We start from the raw sequence: 22,584 nt of genomic DNA, 5'->3' as shown, positions 1-22,584 counted from the left end.
GTACAAAAGGAAAGAGATTTTATTCACAGTTTGTCCCTTTTATTAGTTACAGAGGAAAGACAAGGACGAGTCCAGGAACAGAGGTCAGGTCAGCTTATGGGAAAAAAAATGATCGAGGCAGGAAGGAGCGCAAGGTAAGAAATCGAAGATTTGAATATTTTCTTTCGGCTTTTTCCCTTCACTCCTTCATTGATTATGTCACTTTTAGAGGATTAAAAAAAGCTGCCAACACTTTGAGGAGGCAACTTTTCCTCTCGAACTTTCAGATGCTCCACCGTCTTCTCACCTTTGTTTCTTTTACAAGAGAACATCTTCAAAATGTGGAATGAGGTCCTCCTGTGTGGTTTTTGTGAGCCCGTCTGACCCCTCAGATACTGGGGTCAGCTGGGTTGCACCAACACCGCCAGAGGTGAGAAGGTCAAAGGTGGCAGCAAACAAAGAGAAGGTGATAAGAAGAGCTTGTAAAAGGAATTTTATTGAAAACAATCCTGATTCCCCATAAGCAAACATTGACGGCCCACGAGCATCAGCCCTGTCATGTCATTGTGACGAGTCTTTGGTTTGGACATGAAGGGCAGAGCACATGGTTTTACACAGCGGGTGGACAGGGAGGACAGAAAGGACTGGGGAGGTACAATAGCAAAGACATGCTTTTCTGTCTTGTCTTCTCGCTGTCTCTTTACTCCTCCTTCTCCTCTCCGTGTGTGATGACGTAGCAGATGTTCTTGTAGTCTACGTTGCCAGCAACATCTGGGGGGAAGGCGGCCCACATGTTCTTAATCTGAGGGGAACAAAACAAAATTTGTACATTTTTTTTTTCCTCCCCTGTGTAGATCAAGATGCAGTTGTCTTGCTATAAAGGGCCCTATCTTGCAATCCATGGTGCACGGTTTAAAAAGCATGGCACAAATCCATTTGGCATGTGGCCTCTTGCACACAGTGAACAAGAGTGCACAAGGTATGGAATGGAAGCATGAGAAAGGCATGGACAGGATTTCTGTTGAGGAAACAGGCAGGGCGTGCATGATCGCGTGGACTTATATGGCCAAAGATAACACTGTTTTCAACAGTTGGAAAAACAGTTATGGTAACAGTGTGTTCTTTAACACCTGTTACTTTGCTGTACGTAGAGTGTCCGCTGATCATTGTGCACGAGGCAGGCACACAGATTTGGCTGTTTCAGCTGAACTTTGTGGACCTCATCCATTCAGCATTTTTTTAAGGTAAGCTCAAGCTGTTTGTCTGTCATGAAATGATGTGCACTCTGTTGGAGTGATCTTTCTTTGTCTGTTATAAGGTTGGAATCTGTGATTAGAGTTTGCATTTTTGTATCAAAGCACGGGTTGTTACTCATTTTAATGACATATTATCAGCTGATATATTTTGTTTCAGTGTCAAACATATGGATCACCTGTGAAGATTTAACCCTCCAATGTTTGTCACCAAACAGCCCCAAATGCAGGGTGGAAAAAAAAATCTTCCTTTTAAAAAAAAACTAAAATGCGGTTTAGAATACAGCGATGATACCAATACTTTAAACTTTTGTTGTCTTTCGTAATTAGTTAATTAAATAGTGTTGCTCAGAAACTCATGAATGTAAGCACACTCTCCAGAAACGCTGTCATGGATGATGAAGTCAATGCCAGACTCACTAAAGCGAGCACCGCCGTTGGCAGCATGCCCAAGAATGTTTGGAACAGGAGAGGGATCGCCATAGAGACAAAGACCAAGATGTACCGGGCTGTTGTTCTCGCCACACTGCTCTATGGCTGTGGAACATGGACAGTTTATCAGTGTCACGCCAGGAAGCTGAACCGCTTCCACGGCAGTTGTCTCAGGAAACGTCTTGGCATACCGTGGCAAGACAAGATCCCAAACAATGAGGTCCTCGCCTGTGCTGACCTGCCCAGAATCTACACCATCCTGATGCAGTTCCAGCTTCACTGGGGAGGACACATAGCTCGCATGTCTGATGACAGACTCCCAAAGAGACTGCTGTTTGGCGAGCTTCAGCACGGGAAGCACTCCCGAGGTGGACAGAAGAAGCGTTTCAAGGACACGCTTAAAGCCTCGCTGAAGGCCTTGAACATCAACCACATGGGAGCAGTCAGCGCAAGACAGAGGAATGTGGCAATCAGCTGTCCACAAAAGCTCCAATTAGCATGCAAGACCAACAGGCTGAAGAACGCAGGCAAGCCAGGAGGAACAGATCTGCCAACCCTGCAACAGCCACCACCATTCCCAAGGTGGTGGAGACTCTTTCGGGTGTGAATTGGCCTGATCAGTCATCTGCTCACCCATAGAGCATAACTACCCAAGTCCGAGATAGTTTTCATCATGTCGATAGACAACAAGAAAGCAAATTTAAGAAGTATTTACACCTTTTTATTTATTGCTATTATTATTTTTGTATCTACTTTTAGATTAGTAACAGAGAATAAATTTTTAGGTGTTATAATTGATAATAAACTTAGCTGGAAACCACATATAAATTATGTGAAATCAAAATTGTCAAAAACTATAGCCATTCTGTATAAAGCCAAAGACCTACTGCCGCAAGAAGGGTTACTTACTTTATATCATTCTCTGATGGTACCATATATGACATATTGTGTTGAGTCATGGGGAAACACTTACAAATCAAATACCAATCCAATATTCCTTTTGCAAAAACGAGCCATACGAATCATCTGCAATAAACAATATCGTGAACCAACTCATTCTTTATTTGTGTCTTTAAATTTATTAAAATTCATAGATTTGGTCGATTACATTACAATTCAAACTTTATTTCGAGCGAAAAACCAAGCCTTACCGAGACATGTCCAGAGTCTGTTCCAATTGAGGGAATCCAGATATAGTTTAAGAGGTTGTGCAATTTTTATGAAACCACCAGTAAGAACAAATGTAAAGGGTTTTTGTGTGTCTGTGGTTGGGGTGAGGAAATGGAACAAATGTTCAACAGAGGTTAGAATGAGTAGTACCTTAGTAAGATTTAAGAAACTACTCAAAAAGAACATCATGTCTAAGTATCATAAAGAAGCAAATATAATTTGATTTATATGGAATGTTCAATTTATAAGTGGGACTCATTGTATATTTGAATGTGTGGGTATGTATATGCGTATGTAGATATATAGATATGGGTAGGTGTATATGTATATATGTATATAAGTGACCGTGTATATGTATGTATATATATGTATATATTTATGTATGTTAAGTATATACGTATGTATATAGGTATATATGGCACAGCCCAAGCAGAGGGTCACCCCCAAGAGCCTGGTCTGCTTGAGGTTTCTTCCTTATAGGGAGTTTTTCCTCACCACAGTTGCCTAGTGCTCGGTCTGGGGGTTGGTAAGGTTAGTCCTTACTGGCGTAAAGTGCCTTGATTCGACTTTCTTGTGATCTGGTACTATATAATTATAAGTGACTAGTATATTGATGTGTATGTCTGTGTGTCGACATGTAGTAGTGAATTTATATTTACGTAAATATGACTGATTAGAATTGTTGGACTTGTACCAGCAGGGGTGGGCGCTAATAAGCTTTGCTTCAGCCCACACCCTTTCGGACTCACTAGTTTTGTCTGTGTTTGTTTGTGGAATTGTTCATTTTTTTCTATTTGAATATTTTGTGTGCCGAATAAAAAACTTTGTCACTTTGTCACTTTGTATCTACTTTTTATTATTTATTACATGATTTATTTATTATTATTACATTCATAGTAACTGTTACATTGGATTTATAGTTTTTATGTCACTCTAAATGGTTTATAGTGAGGTGTGTAGCATTTATATATATATATATATATATATATATAATATAATATAATATAATATAAAATATAAAGCATAAATACTTTATAACTGTTATTTTAATTTAAATAATTAATTTGCATTTTTTTGTTGTTGATTTTATTCTTCACAATATTCATGTTGTTCATATGGTTGACTGTCATCTGCCTATTAATGATATGTTTCAGCTGTTTTCCTCGTAGTTTGTAGATTCCTGTGTGTTATGGTTTGAAATTTTTGCTGCTCTATATTTCTGATTTCTGTGTACTCTGTATGCAGAAATGACTAAAAACTACTCTGCTACATCTGCTCTACTACTATGTCTACTTCAGTAAATATTATTTAAGGTACTGGGTGGGTCTTCCTAATGTCTTGTGTGTGTGTGTGTTTGGGGGGGGGGGGGGGTGTCTCACCTCCTCTTTGGAGAACCTGTCGCACTGAGTAGTCAGGAGCTCCTCAAGGCTGGAACAGACAGAACCAAAGATTTTAGTGGTCAAACTCTGAAACACTGTGGAAATTTTCTCCATCAGATAATCCCATAAAAAACAGATAATCCCATAAAAAACAGATAATCCCATAAAAATGTGCTCACAATTGCTTCTTGATGGTTCCGGTACCCGCAGGGTCCAGCACCTTGAAGGCACTGAGAATGACGTCCTCTGGGTCGGCACCTTGTGAAGACAGGAGGACAAGTTCAGAGAAAGTGAGTGGACACAAACACGCGGAATGTCAGCGTGAAACAGAATGATGTCGGCGCTTCGCACCCTTCAGCTTCTCTCCAAACATGGTGAGGAAGACAGTGAAGTTGATGGGGCCGCTGGCCTCCTTGATCATGGCCTCCAGCTCCTCATTCTTCACGTTCAGCTGGCCTGAAGAGAGCAGGGCTCTGGGTTAGCACACAAAACAACAAACAAATAAAGGTTTTTAAGAATGGTTTCCTCACCCATTGAGGCCAGCACGTCCCTCAGGTCGTCTTTGCTGATGATACCGTCTCTGTTCTGGTCAATGATTGTGAAAGCCTGGAATCAAACCAGCAAAAAATAACTTCTCTCACTACTTGAAGGATGTTGCTGCTCTCCATGATGGAGCAAGTCTGGGATTCTCATGCCTTGCTCAAGGACACTAATGACCCACAGCAGTAATTAGGAATGGAACCCATCATATCTTTTGGTTTGTCATGACAGCGGATGAGTTCGGGACCTGCAGGCTGATCTGGCTCAGGGCTCGTACCAGATGCCCAGAAGGAGAATGGGGGCGCTTGCAGTTTTGAACTGGGGACCTTGTGTCTGGGAGGTGAGTGCATCCACTGGATGTGCCACTGTGCAAACGCATATTGATTTAATAAAAAATAAAAATAAAAAAGAAGTTTAACTTGAGCGGTCTTACACTGTGAATCAAAAACCATTAAGACATGTTAACAAATTTCAATTATCCCACAAAAAAGTAAAGAAAATAGTAATATTTTTCACATAAGGTTTCCAAAATAGGGTAGAGCCCCCCCCCGCCCCACCCATCATGTTTTTTCCTTTATCTTTTCTTTTTTCACACCACCCAACTACGTTACTTGTTTATTTCATGTTGAACAGTAAGTTGTGCAAAGATGACAACACAAGTGATATTTTTAACAAAAAAAATCGTCAACATCATTAACACTCAATTATAAGTTAGTGTGCTTTGGTTTTCTAGGCTTCCAAAAACATTTTGTGACCCACCAGAGTAAAAGGTTTGAAAAAGATTATCAGCTGCATGTTAACATTTTTTTTTTTAATCTGGACTCGAAGTCTAAAACCTGCTGTGAGCGTGACACGGAGCTTGTTAAGTCATTCTCTTTCAGCGGGGGCTCAGTCTGACCTGACGTTAATTTGGGATGGTATCGCTCGGGAACAGCTGTCTGTTCTCCTCAAGTCTTACAGCTGCGAAACTTAAGATGAGCCACTGGCTCGAAACCAAAGCGTCTGACTGATGAAAACACGAGGCCACGGCTGCCGTCTGTCCATCTGTGGGAGGTGCTAAGATCATCATCATCATCATCATCATCATCATGTGGCGCACTCCCTCAGCGGTATTCAACGCGCCTGTATCACTTATCACCAGAGGAATGTCTTCCTCTATTCGGGGCCCGTATCCCTTGACGATGCTTCACAAACACCATCGGAGACGCCGTCATTATTCAATCTCTTGACAGCGCGTCCTGATAAAATCCATCTGCCTGACCCCGCTGGACTCAGGCTTCCATTTTAATTGTGTCTTTTTTTTTAGAAGACAGACTAATTGTGAGGCTTTTTTAAAAAAAAAAAAATTCTTTGACTCTATTAAATATTCAAGAGCTTCAAATTTGTTTTCCCTTTCTCTCCTCTTCTGTGGAAAAATGTCTCTGTCCAGGTCCATTTGTCCTCTCAGTCTTAAGAATTCCTGAGTGACAGCTGGGTGTGAGGTCAAAGGTCAGCAAATGTGACACGCTTCAGATGGTACCATAACTTTTGGCCTTAATGACATTCCTGTGCTTGTTAAATTGTAAGAGGGGAAGAAAGGAGGTGGGGGGGGGAGGAGGGTGGCACAGATGGAGGTGTGTGGGGTGGGGGTGGGGGGGGGGAGTCTAGCAACTGCAGTGACAATGGAACCAATTGGCGGATGCTAATTCTGGTTAGCGTCTGTGAGAAAGTGAATTTGCGCTGGCGTTTATTCCATCCTCTCTGAGTGAGAATGCACCTGTTTGCCTGACGCCCGATTTAGTCACAACTGATGCTCGAACAGCAGAAAGCGTTCTGCTGTGTGGATGCTGTGGCGGCGCTGAAGTGTCGCCACAGAGCGACATCCTTACCTCTTTGTACTCCTGAATCTGGCTCTGCTCAAACATGGAGAAGACGTTGGAGGAACCTTCTCCTCCTCCTGCCCTCCTCTTGGCCTTCTTTGGTGCCTGCAAGACAACAGCCAGATATTTGTTCGCCGCCATAGTGGCCACCATTATTTTGCCTCATGTCACCCAAACATGAAACCCAACTCAGAATGTAAAAATATCCAGTAAATCACAAGAGAAAAGCACAAAAAATGACACAATTATGCATCACCAATATTTTTCTTCATTTTTTTATCCACTTCGTCGTCTCATGACCTGCCGGATTCATTGTTCAACCTTTTTAAGGGTTCTGACCCACGAGTTGGCAATCATTGCTTCTGATTATTCCAAAAATTTGCAATCTTCCTCCCAACATGGATGTTGGGTGGGTGCATTTATTTTACTTTGCCGGTTTTTTGCATTTTAAATTTCTTTAAATTCCAGTTTATCCATCTTGACCCTAAAACTGTAATTTCCATCCATTATCGAATTTTTTTTTGTATCAAAACATCACCAAAAAAATTGTAAAGTCACAGAATTGAGATTAAAATTGGACAGAAAATGATTTATTTTGGAAATTATTAGAATTTCAAAAAAATCAGAGACCAAAAAAAAAAAAGCACAGGAAAGTGGTGTAAATCCATAAAAGTTGATCTGTGTCAGCTGATAATCCCACAGTCAGAGTGCACAGATGTGGAAACTCCGATACTCACCATCTTGTGACGGTATGAGTGGAGGTTTGCACGATCAAGAAAGAGAAGACAGTGTGAAGCCGCGTTATACGTATATCCCCGGGGGCTTTTATACTCCTCTGCCGCCTAATCTAACTTTAGCCACAGCCTCAAGTTTGGACGGGGACAAAAAAGAGAGAGAGGGAGAGGATGGTCAAGGATGAAGTGGAGGCGGGATGGCGGGACAGAGTATCACCTTACAGGAGATCAGAAATAGACCCAGGAGTCTTGGAATTAAGTAAACCTGATATGTGAGGGAACACGCTTAGTCTCACGTGGACTAATATGGACATTCGGGACTTGTTCCACCACTGGACGCTGTCTGTCCTTCCTCCGTCTGTCCACCTTAGTCTGCCTGCAGGGGGGCACACGGACCACTCACGGACTTTATTTTTGGTTTCTGATGCCCGTTGCCATATCACAGGCGTCTATACGCTGAGCCGTGAATCCAGCGTTCGCCCTGTATGTGCACGCACGGCTCAGCCTTCTTATGGTCGCAATCAAGTAATGAAGTTGTCACATGTTCGGGTTGTTCCATCCGAGTTACGACCGAGTGGGCAGCGAGTCGTTTCTTTGACACACTCAGATATTTCTGCACGAGTTAAATGAAGACCGGTGTGATGACGAATGGGTGACAGGACAAGGTCAAAAGGTCAAGACTGCAGACTCTCCCAAACAGTCAACTTCAAAACTCAAAGAGACACAAAGACATATTGTGAGTCGACAAAGACCCGATTAGTGCAGAAAAACCAAACTAAAGACGGAATCAAAGGAACAGGACAAAACCACAAAACAGGAAGCAAGATGTGGACAAGGGATGGATCATGGCATCCATGCAGGCATACAGGCACACAGGCACGCCGGCATGCCAGCACACCTGTCCCAGCTTCTGTTGGAATGCGCTGCAGGTTTTAAATGTAGAAATTGTTTTAATTGATGAAATGGAACATTTAGGTTCCAGATGATGATCTTTTTCTTTGTCCATGTTGGGTGGTGAAGAAGCGTGAAGAATGAGGGAAGGTGTCATGTGCACACCTGTGGGACTCCCTCAACCCGTAAGATGCGCACAACTGCTGATTGGGAGGTTGTAAAGTTTGCATCGACAAAGTCGTCGTCATGGCAACCCCTCGTGATGATGAAGATGGTCTCTTGATCAACTCCTGGACAGGATGGTGGATGAGGAGATGACTGCACAGACCCCGTCTTGATTGTTTCTGGCAGACGCTGCACGTGGCTGCTGCAGGAAGCTTCTGCCGGTCAGGATCTTGCACGCTCTCCTTCATCTCTTTCTAATCTTCTCTTCTTTTTCAAAGACTTCCACCCACTCTCCTGTGGATCACTGCTCGCCAGCTGGCCTCGGCCCCTCGCTTGTTCTTCCCTGGTCTTCCAGTTGATGGAGCAGTTTGTGAGGTTGTACTTCAGGAGATCTTTGTAGTGTTTCATCTGCTCTCCTCCTGATCATTTTCCTTCACTCAGCTGGGAGTAGAAGATCTGCTTTGAAAATCTTCCATCATCCATCCTAATGACGTGACCCACCCACCAAAGCTGGTTCTTCAAGATGACACACTCGATGCTCTTGTGCTTGATTTCAGTCAGGATGCTGATGTTGGTACAATAGTCTTCCCACCGTGTGTGGAGGATCCTCAGGCAGCATTGGTAGAATCACTCAGTGGTCTTCAGGTGGTGGCTGTAGGTAGTCCAGGTGTTAGATCCATACAGTAGGGTTGATGTACTCGTAGCAGCTGTACTGTCATTAGTCTGCCTTGTGTTTGTGTTTATGACTCCTCTCCTTCGCTCTCCTTGGGATGCGAACTCGCAGTCTCCGGCATGGGAGGTGGACACTCTGACCAGCCGGCCAAAAACCCGGACTCTAATCTGAGTGGCCAGAGCATCCTTTAGCTGTTGACTACGACTGCACAGCAACTCCTGCTGGCCTCCGTCACACTGGCATGACAATGGCTCTGTAGATGTGGATTTTCCGCTTGTTCTCAAAGCCGAGACAGTTCCTGGACACTTGAGTCATTATTGGATCTTGTCATCGATGACATTGTTTGATGACACCAACAAAAGAATAGACAGAACGCACACATCGTCATGTTGAATAGTAAACGTTGGGTAATGTGTTTATTAGACGTGGTCATTATCTCAGGCCTGGAAAAAGATTTTTTTGTTTTTTACCCGTCATTGTGCACCGAGGTCAGGAACAGTGAAATGAGAAACTCAGTATCAGACACGTGGAGGCTTGCTGGTCTCCGGGTTTGTCACCGCTGGAAAGGTGTGTCTGGTGATTGGCTGCAGTCATGAAGACGTTCCCACCTGTTCTTCCCTCTTTCTTGTCCTCTGTCCGACAGTCTCAGACATAAGGGGATGACGTGGCAGTGTGATGGCAGCAAACATTCCCACGTGAATATAAACGGGACAGCTGAGGAAGACTGAAATAGCTAAAATAAACCTGACGGTCTGCCAGACGTCTGCACCCTCAGAGCCTGATTTGTTTTTTCAGCTTTAACATCTAAATTTGCCACAGAGTTAATCTGTTTTTATTTCATTCACACCTTTGTGCTGATTGGCCGTCACTCCCCGTGTTTATGTTTCCATGGGTGGTTGTTGGTCGATGACTCACGTCTCTGCCTGCAGCCGTTTGGATTAAATAGATTTATGTTCATGTTGGGGGTCGAGAACATGCAGAGTTCAATGCCGGCTGCCAGCCCTTCACCGCCTTCTCCCACTGATCTTTGACCTCCTTGTCAGAGGGCTGAACTGCACCATGTTCTGTTTGATGAACATTTTTAAGTAAACCTCAAAAGAAAAGTTTTGAAATTTCATCTAAAGTTAGGAAGAACATCCATGAAAACATGAACCTCAGGAGGTAAAACCAAGAGGTAACCCTCCAGGGACCAAAAATGAACCCAAGGCAGAGGTGCCAAAACCTGCAGTCCTTTGAATGGCCACTTGAGGGTGTCAAAGTAAGTCTGTTGCGGGTTTATCTGCTCATGACAATTATACAGGGGTGAATGTTTATATGCTGTATTGTCTGCAGTATTTTTACTAGTTTGGGAGGTCCTGCGACTTATACTTATCTCTATATGACTTATACAGGTAAACCTTGTTAACTCATGTTCACATATACTCAACAAAAATATAAACGCAACACTTTTGGTTTTGCTCCCATTTTGTATGAGATGAACTCAAAGATCTAAAACTTTTTCCACATACACAATATCACCATTTCTCTCAAATATTGTTCACAAACCAGTCTAAATCTGTGATAGTGAGCACTTCTCCTTTGCTGAGATAATCCATCCCACCTCACAGGTGTGCCATATCAAGATGCTGATTAGACACCATGATTAGTGCACAGGTGTGCCTTAGACTGCCCACAATAAAAGGCCACTCTGAAAGGTGCAGTTTTATCACACAGCACGATGCCATAGATGTCGCAAGATTTGAGGGAGCGTGCAATTGGCATGCTGACAGCAGGAATGTCAACCAGAGCTGTTGCTCGTGTATTGAATGTTCATTTCTCTACCATAAGCCGTCTCCAAAGGCGTTTCAGAGAATTTGGCAGTACATCCAACCAGCCTCACAACCGCAGACCACGTGTAACCACACCAACCCAGGACCTCCACATCCAGCATGTTCACCTCCAAGATCGTCTGAGACCAGCCACTCGGACAGCTGCTGAAACAATCGGTTTGCATAACCAAAGAATTTCTGCACAAACTGTCAGAAACCGTCTCAGGGAAGCTCATCTGCATGCTCGTCGTCCTCATCGGGGTCTCGACCTGACTCCAGTTCGTCATCGTAACCGACTTGAGTGGGCAAATGCTCACATTCGCTGGCGTTTGGCACGTTGGAGAGGTGTTCTCTTCATGGATGAATCCCGGTTCACACTGTCCAGGGCAGATGGCAGACAGCGTGTGTGGCGTCGTGTGGGTGAGCGGTTTGCTGATGTCAGTGTTGTGGATCGAGTGGCCCATGGTGGCGGTGGGGTTATGGTATGGGCAGGCGTCTGTTATGGACGAAGAACACAGGTGCATTTTATTGATGGCATTTTGAATGCACAGAGATACCGTGACGAGATCCTGAGGCCCGTTGTTGTGCCATACATCCAAGAACATCACCTCATGTTGCAGCAGGATAATGCACGGCCCCATGTTGCAAGGATCTGTACACAATTCTTGGAAGCTGAAAATGTCCCAGTTCTTGCATGGCCGGCATACTCACCGGACATGTCACCCATTGAGCATGTTTGGGTTGCTCTGGACCGGCGTATACGACAGCGTGTACCAGTTCCTGCCAATATCCAGCAACTTCGCACAGCCATTGAAGAGGAGTGGACCAACATTCCACAGGCCACAATTGACAACCTGATCAACTCTATGCGAAGGAGATGTGTTGCACTGCATGAGGCAAATGGTGGTCACACCAGATACTGACTGGTATCCCCCCCAATAAAACAAAACTGCACCTTTCAGAGTGGCCTTTTATTGTGGACAGTCTAAGGCACACCTGTGCACTAATCATGGTGTCTAATCAGCATCTTGATATGGCACACCTGTGAGGTGGGATGGATTATCTCAGCAAAGGAGAAGTGCTCACTATCACAGATTTAGACTGGTTTGTGAACAATATTTGAGGGAAATGGTGATATTGTGTATGTGGAAAAAGTTTTAGATCTTTGAGTTCATCTCATACAAAATGGGAGCAAAACCAAAAGTGTTGCGTTTATATTTTTGTTGAGTGTAAGTTGCATTTCAGCTTTATTCGCAGTTGATTTGCGGACCCCGAAAATTTAGACCACTGTATAAAAGTCCATTGTGATTTGACTCTGGATGACGATTTCGTTATTTGGAGTGGGTTCAGCATCTTTTTCTTCCTCCTCGGACTGCTGCACGTCAGCGATGATGGCTTCGTCGGTGTATGAATTCCGGCCCAATCTGAACCAGCAGGAAGGATCTAAAGGGGAAGGTCACATCCATAAACTGAGTTGTCCAGAATTGTCCGCCCTGACGAAGCCCTCATCGCTGATGTGCAGCAGTCCGAGGAGGAAGAAAAAGATGCTGAACCCACTCCAGATAAAGAAATCATCACCATCCAGGAAGGAATCAAGCTTCAAATGGTCGAAACTATTGTAATATGGCGAGGTAAGCTGATTTCAACTTTTTTTGGTCAACCTCATTAACTTGCAGTTTCAGATAACTCGCAGTCTGATTTTGTGGACCCCAACTTGCATGAGTTAATGGGGTTCACCTGTATACCAAAAAACATCACCTTTAACTTTTGACCCCTGTACAAGTTGAAATTGACCTTTCTCACCATTTTTGCTGTTTTTAACCCATAACGCCGTATAATTCAGTCATGAATTTGAAGGATTCCTCTGTGAATATTTTCACTCATATGGACCTATAGCGCCCTCTGCTGGTTTTTTTGGGGGGGGGATAAATTCTGTAGAACTGTATTATTTTTTCCTCCATGCTTCATACAGCTTTTCTGTATCATTTTAAAGTGTTTTGCCCATTCGATTATTATTCTAACCTTTAATTGAAATAAGCAGGTTTAGAAAATGAATGAATGATTATTATTCATACATATTATTTATCAGCTTATTGCTCCAAACTCTTTTTGTTTGTCTTTATTTGCATCTCTTACAATCAACTACCAATAAATTAATCATCCAGGATTTAAGTTGCCTATTAATATTCATCTAACACTTTTTTTAAGTACTACTGCAGGTTTAATGTCATATTTTCCTATGATGTGCATGTGATCAGTCTTTCAACACAGTTAACAGCAGAATTGCAGATTTCCATTTGCAAGAGCTACATAACATTAAAAATGTAAATTATAAATTCAAAACATTTTCAAGAAATTTAGCAATCATATTTAAGAAAAAAAAATGTACAAAATGCAGCCATTAGCAGACACACATGCACACCTGCAACTTTTGTTGTTGTTGTTGTTGCTTGATCCTGTAGTACGGTGGCCAAGGAAGGCCACAAGACTTACGAATTAAGACAAAATTAGTAGTGATGTGTGGGTTCATTTATAAGTGACCCACACTCAACCAAGGCTTTAATTCAACCCGACTGACTCAAACTGCAAATATTAAGAAAAAAAAATAATGTTCAACCCACAACCTGACCTAAAATATGGCATCTAAGTAACCAGCCTGGAACCAGCTGTGCTGTCGTATCTATCAACAAGTTATGGTTACTTATTCAACCAATGACATTTTAAAAGCAGTCATTTCTTAAATATTGGTAGTTGTTGTGGTGTGGTCTCTGTCTGTGTCTGTGTTCTGTCCCCTGTCTGTGTCTGTCCAATGTGCCAGTGTTGTAGCGTCTCTCAGCCACCGTACCAAAGCACCTTCTCGGCTCGGAGAAATCCGACAAATAATGCAAAATGAAATGATTATGAAACAGAAACATGTTCAACAATTTCACAAGTGTCTAACTCTCAAAGTCACATTTCAGTTTCAGTTCTTTAAATGGCTTCTAAAATCTCAGTTCCCCTTCAAGGTTTTCTCAGCTCTCACTGTTTGATCACCCCAGATCCATGAGATCTTCTTCACTCTGCTCCTCTTCTCTTTGTCGACTCCTCAGCCACTCCTCTCTTGCTTGTTTCACCTCTAGGCCATAATAATCATGAAGTTTGCTGAAATCCTGAAGTGGATCCAAACCCACCAGTGGCCATTCCCCGTACGAAGGCGCCGGCCCATTAAGGGGCGTTACAAGAGCGTTTCTTCTGGGCCACAATTTAGGACACTTCTTCGCTGCTACTTTACTGGGTATGGACTGTGGTTGTAGAACAGTGTCGGCACTGAAACTTCTTCCTTGCCTTACCGCTGTTAGTCCAGGTCCTGGGGTGTACAGGAAGGACCCCAGATTCATCTGGGTTGCAGAGTGTTTGAGGCCACCAGTAGAACTTTGTTGCTTTTTGGCTTCTGCTGATGGAAACCACAAAATAAGAAATGAGAAAAGACCTACAACACCAGACAAATGAGATGGAGATGGATTAAAAAGTCCACGTTGTCTGTAACACACCTTCATACTGCCTGCTGAGGTCTCGCAACAGCAGTGAGAGGTAACAGTGGCTGGCAGACAGCAAGGCTTTCACCCAGCTGTCTAAAGTCTGATGATCCTCTGCGGCAAATCCGTAGGTTTTCAGTCTGGGTCTTTCAAACACCAGCGAAAAGGCAAACTGTCCATTGGAATGGGCATGCCGCACTGCGCACCCCTCCAGCACGATGACACCCAGCAGGTGTCGGTCAGCTGGGTGCTCCTGGTAGAACAACAGGTTGGCTTTGAGAACGAACCACCGCCGCTGGTAGGTGGCATTTCGCTCTTTCTGCATAAAAACGTGTGAAGATAAGTCAGTACGGCTGGATTATTGTGTTTATCGAGCGTTAGTGGAGATGCAGTGTTCACCTTTTTGTAGAGATATCCCTCTTTATCTACGGGGGAAGTGCATGACAGGTAGTGCGTTAAAATCTTCTCATGGAGCTTCATTCCAACGGCTGAAGAAGACAACAAGCTTTTTCACGACAGGGCACTCGAAATAAAAACTGAATGTAGCCTGCAGAAGAAATGTGAAAACACACCACATTTTCTTCAACATTTCAATACTGTTCATTTATGTTCACATCATTTTAAATTGAGCAAGGTTTTACGTTAACTTTAGCATGTTCAGCAAGCTATATATTCACTTTTTTTTTTCCTTTTCAGGTGTGAGATGGAATACTTCTGAGTGGCTGATCATCACCATGTGATTTTTTAGCCCAAACCCTGACTGGGATTCAAACCTGTGGTACCGGATCAAAACTCCAACGTTTAATTTAAGTTTATTCGTGTGAATTATTTAATGTATTTATTTATTTATTTATTTATTGGTTTTTGTGGTATTTTAAGCTTTGTGTAAATTAACATTGTGATTATTTTATTCTGTGGGTTTAAAACTATTTTTATATGTTGTCATTATAAGAATTTTATGTCTTCAGTTGTATGTGTATTGTATGTCGTACACCAGTATAAAAGTGTAATAAGCTAGACTTGAAAATCTTGGGTATACAAACGTTTTTTGTTTGTTTTTTTGTTTTTTTGTATCTCTGTATTTCTTGTAACATACCTGTAGAATTCATATTTTGGGATACGTCTCTTGTACCTGTAGTCACTTTTTATTATTATTATTACTAGTTTTTTTTTAATTAAGCTAGTTCTTTGATTTTTTTTTTTCACCTAAAGTTCCATGTTTAGTTAGCATCAGATATATTTCACTTTATCTAGTTTTACCCTAACCCTAACCCAGATCCTTTAATTATAATATTAGCTTAAAATTTACTTAATTTTAGATTTGGCTGCATAGCTTTATAATATCAGTAGGTCTCAAATAAAGTTAGTGTTGCATATAATTGATTTTAGATTCAGTTAGCGTGACATTCAGGTCGCCATTTTGTTTAAATAAGCTAGTTCCATATTTAGTTAGCATCAGATTCATTTAGCTTTTTATGCATCTCCTTTTAGACAGTTATTGTTTTAACAGGTTTTAAATAGGCTTTACATTTACTTAAGTTCAGTTTTACCTATATTTAACTGGTTGTATCATTTCAGCAGGTGTTAAATAAAGTTAGTTTTGCATTTGCTTAATTTTCGATTTGGTTAGCTTGATATTCCGCTAGTCTTTTTTGGTGTTTGTTTAAATTAAGCTTGTTTATTATTTAACAAGCATCAGATTAATTTAGCTTTATATACATCTAGATTTAGACAGTTATAGTTTTAAATAATATCAACATTACATTTACTTAATTGGCTGTATTTAACCTTTATCATTGAAGTGTAAATAAAGTTAGTTTTGTACAACCTCAATTGCAGTGAAGTTGGGACGTTGTGTAAAATGTAAATAAAAACAGAATACAATGATTTGCAAATTCTCTTCAACCTATATTCAATTGAATGCACCACAAAGACAAGATATTTAATGTTCAAACTGATAAACTTGATTGTTTTTGTGCAAATATTGGGACAGTGGTATGTTTACCACTGTTTTACATCAGCTTTCCTACTAACAACACTCAATAAGTGTTTGGGAACTGAGGACACTCATGATTTGGTATAAAAGGAGCATCCCCAAAAGTCTCAGCCATTCACAAGCAAAGTTGGGGGAAGGATCATCACTTTGTCAACAACTGCATGAAAAAATAGTCCAACAGTTTAAGAATAATGTTTCTCAACTTTCAATTGCAAGGAATTTAGGGATTCCATCATCTTCAGTGCTTGGGACTCCGACGAGGGCGGTCGCATCTCCTCCACTCTTCCTTATCTCCCTGCCTTTAACCTTCAAGTCCCTACTTCACCAGACTGTGAATTCCTCAAAACTATATTGGATTCTGGATCTGTTGGACTACTATTGGATTAAGCATGGAATTGATCAGCTGGTCTCTGAACGCTACTGACACAATTTTTTCTACAAGAAGGTCGGGACCAGGGGATCCTACCTGCCCAGATGGAACGTATCCTGCAGGCTATGTCCTTGACTCCTGGGGGTCTTGGCATGTTGCATGCTTGGCGCCTTTCTCCGTTGAGGACATCGAGGATTTATTTATTTTTGGTCTCATGGCAGCAGGGCTGGTACTTATTGGCTTATGTGCTGCCCTGATCTACCGGAAAATTGGCAAGACGGCGGCATCAAGAACCACGGGCCCTCGCTTGTCCGTCATGATTAACGAGGTTGGCAAGGCAGTGCATTCTCAGACTGCGTTGACTCGAACTCAGACGCAAATTGGATGACACCTTGGAGCTGATGCGTGCCTTGCAGTTGAAGCTGATGGTTTCGGAGGCCGGTGAATATTCTTAATTCATAATTGGGAATATTCTAAATTCATAATTGGGATTTGGCTGTTCAAGTGGAACTGTTAAAAGTGTTTTTCACTGCTCAGTTATAACACTCCAGGCTATCTAGCCTCAAGGACAAATCGCCCACTGTTTACCTCCAGAGGAATTTATTCAGGCCTTGGTGAGATTATTCGGCTCCATTCTTATCTGAACCCACAAAGACAATAAACTGACTTACACATGGACTGAAGCATGCTCCAGCTTACCTTTCACCTTCCTTCCTGATCCCCACCCCCCACCCCACCCCCGGGGTAGGCCTCCATTCTTCCCAAGCTGGCAGGCGGCATGACTCCAGTTGCTGCGGCTACCACACACTCACATCACCTCAATTTGGAAAATGGACTGTTTCAAGTTTAGTGCACATAAAAAATGTCAAATGTATATGTGTTGTCTTAATTCTGATGTGTGCCATTATTATGGTAAACAAGTAATAATTATGGATTAATTGCTGTTTGTCTGTGGAATGTGAGTGTGGCAATCTGGTTGTTGTAATGACAATGATAATAAAGCTATCCATCCATCCATCCATCCATCCAACTACAGTACATAATATAATCAGAAAAATCAGATAATCTGGAGAACTTTCTATATGTAAGCAGCAAGGCCAAAAAGCAACATTGAATGTCCCGTGACCTTCGATCCCTCAGGCAGCACTGCATTAAAACCAAAGTCATTGTGTAAAGGATCTTACCGCGTGGGCTCAGTAACACTTCAGAAAACCATTATCAGTTAATACAGTTTGTCGCTACATCTACAAGTGCAAGTTAAAACTCTACCATGCAAAGTGAAAGCCAGACATCAACAACATCCAGAAAAACCTCCGCCTTCTCTGGGCCCAAGCTCATTTGAAATGGACAGACACAAAGTGGAAAAGTGTGCTGTGGTCTGATGAGTCCACATTTCAAATTGTTTTTGGAAATCATGGACATCGTGTCCTCCAAACAAAAGAGGAAAAAGACCATCCAGATTGTTGAAAAGCCAGCATCTGTGATGGTATGGGGGTGTGTTAGTGCCCATGACATGGACAACTTACACATCTGTGATGGCACCATCAATGCTGAAAGGTACATCCAGGTTTTGGAGCAACACATGCTGCCATCCAAGCAACGTCTTTTTCAGGGACGTCCCTGCTTATTTCAGCAAGACAATACCAAGACACATTCTGCACGTGTTCCAACAGCGTGGCTTCATAGTAAAAGGGTGCAGGTACTAGACTGGCCTGCCTACAGTCCAGACCTGTCGCCCATTGAAAATGTGTGACGCATTATGAAGTGCAAAATACGACAACGGAGACCCCGGACTGTTGAACAACTGAAGTCGTACATCAAGCAAGAATGGGAAAGAATTCCACCTACAAAGCTTCAACAATTAGTGTCCTCAGTTCCCAAACGCTTATTGAGTGTTGTTAGAAGGAAAGGTGATGTAACACAGTGGTAAACATACCACTGTCCCAGCTTTTTAGAAACATGTTGCAGGCATCCATTTCAAAATGAGCAAATATTTGCACAAAAACAATAAAGTTTATCAGTTTGAACATTAAATATCTTGTCTTTGTGGTGTATTCAATTGAATATAGGTTGAAGAGGATTTGAAAATCATTGTATTCTGTTTTTATTTACATTTTACACAATGTCCCAACTTCATTGGAATTGCGGTTCTATATAGCACTTTTCCATCTGCATCAGACGCTCAAAGCACTTTACACATCAATGCCTCATATTCACCCCGATGTCAGGGTGCTGCCATACAAGGCGCCCACTACACACTGGGAGCAACTACGGGATTAAGGACCTTGCCCAAGGGCCCTTAGTGATTTTCCGGTCAGGCTGGGATTTGAACCGAGGATCTTCTGGGCTCAAGCCCAACGCTTAACCACTAGACCATCACTTCCCTAAATAAAGTGTAGACCAGGGGTCTACACTTTTCAATGTCCCAACTTCATTGGAACTGGGGTTGTATTTACTTAATTTCAGATTCAGCTAGCTTGACTTTTTTGTTTATACAACCCCTGGCAAAAATTATGAAATCACCGGCCTCGGAGGATGTTCATTCATTTGTTTAATTTTGTAGAAAAAAAGCAGATCACAGACATGACACAAAACTAAAGTCATTTCAAATGGCAACTTTCTGGCTTTAAGAAACACTATAAGAAATCAGGGAAAATAAATTGTGGCAGTCAGTAACGGTTACTTTTTTAGACCAAGCAGAGGAAAAAAAATATGGAATCACTCAATTCTGAGGAACAAATTATGGAATCATGAAAAACAAAAGAACGCTCCAACACATCACTAGTATTTTGTTGCACCACCTCTGGCTTTTATAACAGCTTGCAGTCTCTGAGGCATGGACTTAATGAGTGACAAACAGTACTCTTCATCAATCTGGCTCCAACTTTCTCTGATTGCTGTTGCCAGATCAGCTTTGCAGGTTGGAGACTTGTCATGGACCATTTTCTTCAACTTCCACCAAAGATTTTCAATTGGATTAAGATCTGGACTATTTGCAGGCCATGACATTGACCCTATGTGTCTTTTTGCAAGGAATGTTTTCACAGTTTTTGCTCTATGGCAAGATGCATTATCATCTTGAAAAATGATTTCATCATCCCCAAACATCCTTTCAATTGATGGGATAAGAAAAGTGTCCAAAATATCAATGTAAACTTGTGCATTTAATGATGATGTAATGACAGCCATCTCCCCAGTGCCTTTACCTGACATGCAGCCCCATATCATCAATGACTGTGGAAATTTACATGTTCTCTTCAGGCAGTCATCTTTATAAATCTCATTGGAACGGCACCAAACAAAAGTTCCAGCATCATCACCTTGCCCAATGCGGATTCGAGATTCATCACTGAATATGACTTTCATCCAGTCATCCACAGTCCACGATTGCTTTTCCTTAGCCCATTGTAACCTTGTTTTTTTCTGTTTAGGTGTTAATGATGGCTTTCATTTAGCTTTTCTGTATGTAAATCCCATTTCCTTTAGGCGGTTTCTTACAGTTCGGTGACAGACGTTGACTCCAGTTTCCTCCCATTCGTTCCTCATTTGTTTTGTTGTGCATTTTCAATTTTTGAGACATATTGCTTTAAGTTTTCTGTCATGACGCTTTGATGTCTTCCTTGGTCTACCAGAATGTTTGCCTTTAACAACCTTCTCATGTTGTTTGTATTTGGTCCAGAGTTTAGACACAGCTGACTGTGAACAACCAACATCTTTTGCAACATTGTGTGATGATTTACCCTCTTTTAAGAGTTTGATAATCCTCTCATTTGTTTCAATTGACATCTCTTGTGTTGGAGCCATGATTCATGTCAGTCCACTTGGTGCAACAGCTCTCCAAGGTGTGATCACTCCTTTTTAGATGCAGACTAACGAGCAGATCTGATTTGATGCAGGTGTTAGTTTTGGGGATGAAAATTTACAGGGTGATTCCATAATTTATTCCTCAGAATTGAGTGAGTCCATATTTTTTTCCTTCTGCTTGGTCTAAACAAGTAACCGTTACTGACTGCCACAATTTTTTTTCCTGATTTCTTATAGTGTTTCTTAAAGCCAGAAAGTTGCCATTTGAAATGACGTTAGTTTTGTGTCATGTCTGTGATCTGCTTTTTTTCTACAAAATTAAACAAATGAATGAACATCCTCCGAGGCCGGTGATTCCATAATTATTGCCAGGGGTTGTATTAAGCTAGTTCCATATTTAGCTAGCATCAGAGTCATTAAGCTTTATCATCTTCGTAGGTTTTAAATAAGATTAACTTTATATTTACTTAATTTTGGATTTGGCTGTATTTAAGCTTACCTTTTCCAAAATTTTGTATTTACCTCAGTTCAATTTAATTTATTTACATTGCATCACATCACAACATGAATCACCCCAAGGAGCTTCACATGTAAGGTCCAACCTTTACTTAATCTTAGATTCAGTTAGCTTTATATTGTGTGAATACTAAATGTATTTATCCTCTCAGCATTATAAGTAACTTGTTTATTGACTGGTGGAGCACACGATTATAATCAGTGTACAAGAGTTTGAGCTACTCCAAAACTGGCTCACATTTTTTCATCCTTCCATTTATAATAAGCCACTTCTTAGACTGTAGCATAATTATGACCATTAACCCAGATTTTGGGATATTTTTTTCTGTTTGACATTTTATATTTAAAATTCAATTCAAAAAGTTGCAAAGTATAAATATATTAATGTTTTTATTTTTCTTTGACTGCGTATAAATAATAAGTATATTTGGGCAAAAAAAATGAAATAAAATAAAACAGTTTTTTAGTGTCCTTTTAGTACTGTGTTGGTATATTTCTACAGCTGACTTGCTTGGTCAGAGACAAAGAAAATACAATACAATGCAATAATACAATACCACCTCGGTCAACGACAGCCGCTGAGGTAAGATGAAACTACTCACAGAGATACTTTAAAAAACAAAAAGCCTTCAAATCAGCTAAAATCTGCCAGTAAAACTGCTCAAGTAGTTGTATCATACTTGTAAAATTCCATCTTTTAAAAACTGCATCATAAATAACGTCAGAAGCACTTCTATATCCACACTGATATGAAACAGGTCTCATATAAATATATCATCATATCTTCTTATATAGAACAGTGACTCAGACTTACCTCTGCCAAAGTTAAACCAGGGTCACGTCACACACACAAACGCAGGCTTCACGTTATTGACATCTACACGTATTTGTCGATGCTCATCGTTCTGAACGTGAGGTAAATTAGCTTTCCCTAGTTGGAGCCATCTCCATCGAGAAAACTATAAATCAAACGTTTCAGGTTGCTACCGTCTCCCTCAGGGGACAAGAGGACAAGCGTTGAAATATAAATAACTCGACCCACTTCCTGGTAACAGAATCCTGACACATTATATTCTCTCTCCTCCTCACGGGGCCACTGTGTGCTAGCGGGCCGCACTCACTCAGATCCACCTACCTGGAAGTGAGATCTTGAAGCGTGGCGTCTGTAGGGTGATGCGCTCTCACTTCTGCATTCTTCTGTAAGCTTTTTTTGTTTCAGGTTTGTTTGATATGAATCTGATGATGTCTTCAAAGAGACGTCCAAACCTTTGTTTGGGTTAGTGAGTAATTCCACTGCCAGGTGCATCTTGAAAACTATTTTTCATGCTTTTATAGCAAATTATTGCCCAATTAAAATCTTGCTTTTGCCACTCCAGAGATCTTGTCTGGGTTGTGACTATGGATCACTTAAGTGGCTTGCTCTGTGTGCTGTGTTTTTGACTCATGATATGGACTCACAGTTCCTGGCATGGAAGGGGGGCGCGCTATCCAGTCGGCTAA

At 41.5% G+C, this 22,584-nt stretch overlaps 2 protein-coding genes across 4 annotated transcripts; both read right to left on the bottom strand.

Moving 5' to 3' along the window:
* Positions 1-216: 216 nt before the first annotated feature.
* Positions 217-7,454, bottom strand: mylpfa (myosin light chain, phosphorylatable, fast skeletal muscle a). Its single transcript, XM_034191328.1, has 7 exons — positions 7,350-7,454; positions 6,622-6,717; positions 4,744-4,819; positions 4,565-4,669; positions 4,393-4,471; positions 4,214-4,262; positions 217-781 (listed from the first exon to the last, which is right to left on the bottom strand). Exons 1-7 carry the CDS (start codon positions 7,350-7,352, stop codon positions 680-682), a joined length of 510 nt encoding a protein of 169 aa, XP_034047219.1. The 5' UTR covers positions 7,353-7,454; the 3' UTR covers positions 217-679.
* Positions 7,455-13,486: 6,032 nt separating this feature from the next.
* zgc:153733 (uncharacterized protein LOC556313 homolog) lies at positions 13,487-22,157 on the bottom strand. Of its 3 annotated transcripts, none has more exons than XM_034191324.1 (4): positions 21,899-22,157; positions 14,798-14,945; positions 14,414-14,717; positions 13,487-14,316 (listed from the first exon to the last, which is right to left on the bottom strand). In XM_034191324.1, the coding sequence occupies exons 2-4, from the start codon at positions 14,876-14,878 to the stop codon at positions 13,913-13,915; spliced, it is 789 nt and encodes a 262-aa protein (XP_034047215.1). In that variant the 5' UTR covers positions 14,879-14,945; positions 21,899-22,157; the 3' UTR covers positions 13,487-13,912. The 3 variants fall into 3 exon arrangements, with proteins under 3 accessions (XP_034047215.1, XP_034047218.1, XP_034047216.1); XM_034191327.1 differs by having other exon boundaries at positions 13,487-14,313; XM_034191325.1 differs by having other exon boundaries at positions 14,798-14,886; positions 21,968-22,157.
* Between the last annotated feature and the right edge of the window lie 427 nt (positions 22,158-22,584).

This window comes from Thalassophryne amazonica, chromosome 16 (assembly GCF_902500255.1).
Source record: "Thalassophryne amazonica chromosome 16, fThaAma1.1, whole genome shotgun sequence".
NCBI classification, from domain to species: domain Eukaryota; kingdom Metazoa; phylum Chordata; class Actinopteri; order Batrachoidiformes; family Batrachoididae; genus Thalassophryne; species Thalassophryne amazonica.
Note: the sequence above shows the minus strand (reverse complement) of the source record. Positions and strands in the feature narration are given on the sequence as shown.

Excerpts from the sequence above, each read along its gene's own strand:
- zgc:153733 (XM_034191324.1), bottom strand. The coding sequence starts at position 14,878 with ATGAAGCTCCATGAGAAGATTTTAACGCACTACCTGTCATGCACTTCC. Across the intron at positions 14,718-14,797 it reads AGGGATATCTCTACAAAAAG|AAAGAGCGAAATGCCACCTA; the intron begins GTGAACACTGCA and ends GTTTTTATGCAG. Across the intron at positions 14,317-14,413 it reads CCTCAGCAGGCAGTATGAAG|CAGAAGCCAAAAAGCAACAA; the intron begins GTGTGTTACAGA and ends GGTTTCCATCAG.
- mylpfa (XM_034191328.1), bottom strand. Across the intron at positions 4,670-4,743 it reads GGACGTGCTGGCCTCAATGG|GCCAGCTGAACGTGAAGAAT; the intron begins GTGAGGAAACCA and ends TGCTCTCTTCAG. Across the intron at positions 4,263-4,392 it reads GGAACCATCAAGAAGCAATT|CCTTGAGGAGCTCCTGACTA; the intron begins GTGAGCACATTT and ends TGTCTGTTCCAG.